Below are 6,643 nucleotides of genomic sequence, written 5' to 3'. Positions count from 1 at the left end.
TCCAGAAACCGGAATTGCAAATAGATTTTCTAAATATGATATACAAACACATAAAAATGACAACTTGGGAGACCCTAATACGGAATAAAGATATAGAGGGCACATGCACTACTTTGCCAGAATGTCTGGTGATGCGTGGCGTAATCATTAAATCCTCGCAGCCGTCTACGAAAAGAAGCAAGCGTGTCAAGGAAAGTTGGACATCAGAGGCATTCGTTAAGAAGAGAGAAATAGACTTGAAAATGATTACAGAGACAGAAAGAAGAAAGTAAAACCGCCAGTCAAGAAAATTAAATATAAAATCAAAGCAGAAGAAGAAAAAAAATGCAAATCGATTCTGAAGGAAGCATGAAAATGTTTTATAAATTGGCGTCGATCAGTGTAAAAGGAAGTAGAAGTACAAAATTGTTCAGTCTGAGAAATAGCGAAGGTGAAATTCTATATGATACAGACAGCATACTAGAAGCTTTGAGAAACTCTTTTAAGGAATTATTAGAAGGTATATTTATAGAGCAACACAACTGCGACATCGAAAACGATACTTTGAAACACCCGGCTTACAGTGTTTGTGCTTCTGAGGTTAAGGTTATAATTAAAGAACTTAAAGAATGGTTAGGCTGCTTTTGTAGATAGTATTAACGCTGAGATGTTTAAATATGGAGGGGACTTCATAATTCACAATTTGTGTGAAGAAATCAAATTATAAATCGAGATAGGATAAGTACCAGATGTCTGGAAAAAGGCGAATGTCGTCCCAGTGTACAAAAGAAAGGGAGATAAAAACAACTGCAATAATTACAGAGGTATCAGCTTATTAAGTAACGCGAGTAAAATATATTTAAAAATACTTATTCATAAGTTAATGGAAATAACACAAGAATATATATGAGAAGTCCAAAGTAGATTTATGCTAGGAAGATCATGTACGGATCAAATATGTAACTGAAAACAATGTACAGAAAAAATCTTGAAAATAGGAAAAAAGTTTTCTGTGCATTTGTTTACCTAGAAAAAGCATTTGACAAGGTGGAGAGAAGTAAAATTTGGAAAGTCCTTAAAGAGTACGGAACTGCATGGCTTTTACAATCAATGAAATCAATATATGCAGGTAGAAGCGCGAGTGTAAGGGTTAAGAAAACTGAGGCGCTGGTTAGATATTATGCAAGGTGTTAGATAAGGATCTTTATGTCTTCATGGCTATTTATTTTATTCATGGTGAAGTGTCTAAGAATGGCCCTCTTCGACGAAGAGGGTGTGGATCTCGAAACAGTAAGGGTACGTGGGTTAATGTTCGCTGAGGATAAGGTTGTTATGGCAGTGTCTATCGAAGACTTACAAAGAATGTTGAATAAACTAGATGCAAGCATGAAGAGCATGGGCCTCAAAATTAACGCAAATAAAACAAAAGCTGTGGTGTTCGAAGGAAAGAGTGAGAAAATACTATGCAATATTGTATTAAATGATGAGAGAATTGAACACGTTGAGAAGTTCGTATACCTTGGTAGCTTATTTACTAGGGACCGAAAGATAAATGAAGAGTTAAATAGACTTATAAATGAAGATACCTGGACATACCAAGAAAAAGGTAAGTATGGTAAAACGCTTATGGACAAAGTTAGTAACATAAGAGTTCTAAAATAATGTGGTATAGATGAGACACTATTTGACAGGAATAAAAGAAACTTGTTGAGATTGTTTGTGCATGTTAAGAGAATGAATGATGAATGACTGACGAAACAAGTATATCAACGTAAAGTAAATGGCACCGTACCCAAAGCCAAACCGAGGCAAGAATGGTTAGAATGTTTGAATGAAGCCTGAAACAAAAGAGCCTGCATACTAATGGACCTGAGTTGAAAGCTTTACATGATGACTTTGTGAAGCATTTCACCTAAGGTGATCGCTAGGGAAATTGACTAGCGACCTAGGTTGAGCAGTCTTTCGTAACGAACGTATTATTTAAATAAATAACACGGGAGTTCTAGATCAATCTAAAAATCTATACTCCCTCCCACCCAGTAACGCCTTCTAAAACAGAGGTCCGGGGTTCGATCCCTGAGCCGGTACCTCTGGAAATTTTTCTATGTACCTCTACCCAGGTTATGGTGGTTCGGAACCCACCCGAAGCTGTAAGTCCCCACATCGTGCACTTGACTGCAACCCAGTCCGTCAATGATGGGGTAAAAAACCAGGCTTTGTCCAATATGTCGGGGCATACTGCTCTCATCAAATCACTTGATTGAATTGTAAAAATGCGTTCGTGAGTGATGATATATACCGGGACAGCGCCGTGCAACATAATCAAATAAAATCCAATTCTACATCAAAAAATGCCTTCGATATGTTGGGCAGTAACCATCTTAAGTCTATGACAACATTTAAAATGCCTTTAAAATAATAATAACATTGAAAACTGAATTGAATTTCAAGAGGCATCGTTAAAACGGACAAGTAGTTGGCAAAAGTAGTAATTAAGATTTACATAGAAAATTTTAAAAAAATGACCCTCGCTACCCGAAATAGAATCTTTCAATTTGCACTCTTAGAGATAGAATCTTTCAATTAGCATACTCCGAGCGTTCCGAAATAGAACCTTGCCATTTGGACACGTCGATTATCTTTTTGTTCTGTGCAAAGTTGAAGTGAAAATTAATAAAAGTGCAGAGCGAGATGATACAAATGTTTAGATTTCGGGATGATATACCTAACGATATTAGCTGATGTTTCTACAAAAATGGTTTCTTTCTTGAATTATAAATAAATTATATACATATAGATCATAATGAAATTAAAAATACGGTTAATTCCCAAAGGAAAGCAATCACACTTTATTCTCCTGCAAATATTAATTATAATTCCGGTCTTCCGAAAAATCTGAAATCAAAATTAAAAGTGGTTTAAAAATCTCAATATTACACTGAAACAAATATTATATTCATGAAACTTCAATACCACATTAAAACGAACTTAAAAATGTGATTCAATTTACAACAAAATAAATTTTTTTAAGGATTATCTCTTTAAATCTAAATTATTTTAAGCACTATAAGTTAAATATGAAAATCTTGCTACGTACCCAAAAGAGATAAATAAGAAGCTTTGGTCTTGTACCCAAAGAAAGTAGAGTGGGTATTGGAATACGGATTTTCATCTTTCGAGGAGTTTCGCATTCTTTGCTGAAATTCTATTTTCTCCTTTCTGCAGTTCAAGTTTGTCATAAAATTCATTATGTTGACACACATATTGAAAGCCATATTTGTCTCCTTCGTTTCCATCCAAAAGTCTCCAGCGCCCGTTATTGCCATTCTTCCCATTTCCATATAGAAGACTCGGCCTCGGAATCCACATCGTTTTATAAATTGTAGCTGTTGAACATAAAAAACTGACATAAGATTAGCACAGTATTACAATTTTAGTCCTATCACGGGGCTTATATTGAAAATAAATGTTCATACGGTTTTTGTGTTTGATATGGAAAACTGTTGATATTTTAACTATTTTTTACGCGATGTGAAGCTTAGAATAAAAATATTGTAAAATTTCAATATCTAGACTCACACTGACTCTAAGTATAGCAAAAAAGTAAAATAGTTTGGAAATCTGTATATTAATGGTAAATCTTTTTCAGGCTTATTTTGCATAAAATTATTCCTGAAAAAATAGATTACTTTTCAATATTAAATACAATTTTTAAATAGAAACACTAAACTCATAATTCGTTCCAATCTGCAGGGTTTGCTCATGAGTATTATAAGAGTTATTTTAATTGAGTTCTAAATAATTAACATCAATTTCTTAAAATAAGTCTTTTCATTTTTTTAAAGAATGAATTTTAAAGTGGGCAATTTTAGAAATGTATTAATTTTTCGGATCATTATTTTTTCCCTCTAATAAAATCGAATAATCTAAATAGACTGGTTCAAAATCAACAACAAACAATTAATCAACTTTTTTGTATTTATGAAAAATTGGATTCAGACGAAAATTAAAAAAATTGGCAAGAAATTCAACTGCTTGTCGGACAATTGAACTACTTTTTTAATAATAGATTTTTTAAACGAAAATTCTTCATCTTAGTTATAAATTTATTTATTTATTTGAAAATTGAATTGTTTGGTTGAAAATTATACTTTTTCTTTCGGTTGAAAACTTACTTTTGCAACTGAAAATGCAAATATTCTTTGTTTAGTTTGAAATTCAAATGATTGGTTAAAAATGTATGTATTTTGTCAAAAATTCATCTGTTTTAGTAGTAAATAATTCCTCCTGGTTGAAAACTCAACTATTTGGCGAAAAATGGATGTATTTGATTGAAATTTATCTTTTTTAGTACAAAAATAGTATTCTTGGTTGAAGATTCATAATTGTAGTTGAAAATTCATCTCTTTGCTTAAAAATAAACTTTTTTGATGAAAATTCTTATTTTCTGGTTGAAAATCCAACCATTTTAAAGAAAATACATTTTTTAAATTGAAAATTAACTTTTTTAGTATAAAGTTTATTTTCTTAGTTTAAGATTAATAGTTTCTCTTTGATTGAAAATGAAGTCTTTTTTTGACAATTCATATTTTCGGTCTAAAAATTCAACTGTTTTGTATAAAATTCGCTTTTTTATTGAAAATTAATTGCTTTTAATACAAAATTTAAGTATTCCACTTTTTGTTAAGATTTTATCGAGTCGCTTGATGATACTCGACTATCTTCAGACTAATCGTTGTCTAACCACTCTAACCCAATGATTCTTTAAAGAAAAAGAATTTCTGATAATTAATGAATGGTTCTAAGGCAAATTGACAATTTTCGCGAGACTTTAAAAATAAAATTGCATGAAAAAAAATTGAATTAAATTTCACTTATTTCAAATATGGTTCGATCTTCTTTTTTCTTTAAATAATTAAAAAGTTTATAAACTATCCAAAGGTAATAAACAACAAATAAAACTCAAGGCAAAAATGCTTGAATAACTTTGTTGACAAAGAGTTATTTTTTGTAATACGAAAACCTCCATGAAACGCTCAGTTTTCGATTTATTCGATTGTTTTATCATACTTTCTTAATAATTTTTAATGCGAAATAACAGTTCCTAAATAAGCTTTTCATATATGTGAAACAAAGAATTGAATTTCACTTATTTCAGAAAAGGCTTCTTACTTTTGATCTTTAAATATTCAAAACGTTTAAAAGCGATCCAAAAGTAGTAAATACTAAAGAAAATTAAGTACAAAAATGCTTTAATAACCCCATTCGTCAAAACGCGAAGTAACATCATTAAGCCATTTCCCTTTCGGGTTAGGCGTGACTCACTCGGCGGGGAAGGAAGTAATGTGAGGAAGGGTTTATAGAATTTTTAGATTGACCTAGAATTTTCATGTTATTTATTTAAATAACACGTTCGTTCAGCAACACTGCTCCAACCCAGGTTGCTGATCAACCTCTCTAGAAATCTCCTCCTACTGACACTCTTTTTATTAACTATTTGCCGCCATATTTTTCTGTCCTGGCATGCTTCTCTAGCTTCTTTCACGTCCATGCATTTTTTCATGCAAGCTCTCGCGTTTCTGTGGCTTCTTATGTCCTTCTAACTAGGGTCTCATTCACACATTCTTACCATTCTTTCCGCTGTCTGCCTCTGGGCACGTTTCCAATTACTTTACCTTGATACACTTGTTTCGTTAGTCGTTCATTTCCGGGATTTGATTAGCGCCTGGATAATCGAAAAGAGCGAGAAGATTGGAGGTGTAGGGCATATAGTTGAAATAGACGAAAGTGCCTTCGGAGTAAGGAAGTATAACAGAGGTCGAAAAAGTTGTACGAGATGGATTGTCGGTCGTTTTGACCGTACCACGAAAAAGTGCTTCTTGACATTTGTGTGATTTGGGATACAAGCACTCAACTTTCAACCATTCAAAAAACTTTGTGAGTCCTAACGACCAAAGCGTTCATAATCAAAACATTGAGTCTCACTGGTCCAAAATCAAAAGGAACTTACGCAGGCGGCTCGGAAAAATGTCAGTTAGTTGGACTGAACATTATATAGTTGAGTATGTTTGGAGAAATGTGTTCAACGGTAACGACTATCTTTTTTTTTAGATAATTTGTCCTTTTCAGGACAAAAATCGGCCCTTTTCGGGGTCAGCACTTTTTTTTTTAACGAAAGATTTTTTATTGTTCTCATCCATGTTTTTTTGGTTTCTGTTACTTTATACTTTTTTCAGGATTTACAGCAAAATTGAATCATTTAAAACCTACAAGTCTGAATTTAAAATTGATCAAACTTGAACACTGCTTTGCTCTGCACTTTAAGTCTGAATTTGTAATTGATCAAATTTGAACACTGCTTTGCTCTGCACATTTTTTCACAGATACGTTGGGAATGGCTTTATAAAGATATTGTAAAAAGTCCCCAAACATACGTGTACGGCAAAGTTCCGAACTTCTGGAAAGTGTTAAACAATAACATGTTTTTTAAAATTACTCGAGAACTGTTGATTTTAGGTCGAAAATAGTGATGTGAAAAAATGTTCATAATTTTATAGTGCATAAAAAAGGTTCTATCTATTGTGGACTTATTATCAACGTCTGCGCTATGAAATTGGATTAGCTGCACAATTCTTCTATTTCTGAACAAATAAAATAAAATCTC

The 6,643-nt window shown here is 32.4% G+C and overlaps 1 protein-coding gene across 2 annotated transcripts in view; it reads right to left on the bottom strand.

Annotated features, from left to right (window-relative positions):
* Positions 1-2,814: 2,814 nt before the first annotated feature.
* Positions 2,815-6,643, bottom strand: part of LOC117182057 (insulin receptor substrate 1-like) — an 18,385-nt gene continuing 14,556 nt past the window's right edge. For both annotated transcript variants that reach the window (XM_033375081.1, XM_033375080.1), the window contains exons 4-5: positions 3,077-3,365; positions 2,815-2,874 (exon numbers count right to left, since the gene is read on the bottom strand). In XM_033375081.1, the coding sequence (XP_033230972.1) occupies positions 2,846-2,874; positions 3,077-3,365 (318 nt within the window). In that variant the 3' untranslated portion in view covers positions 2,815-2,845. The remainder of the gene's footprint in view (positions 2,875-3,076; positions 3,366-6,643) is intronic.

This window comes from Belonocnema kinseyi, chromosome 10 (assembly GCF_010883055.1).
Source record: "Belonocnema kinseyi isolate 2016_QV_RU_SX_M_011 chromosome 10, B_treatae_v1, whole genome shotgun sequence".
Classification (NCBI taxonomy): domain Eukaryota; kingdom Metazoa; phylum Arthropoda; class Insecta; order Hymenoptera; family Cynipidae; genus Belonocnema; species Belonocnema kinseyi.
Note: the sequence above shows the minus strand (reverse complement) of the source record. Positions and strands in the feature narration are given on the sequence as shown.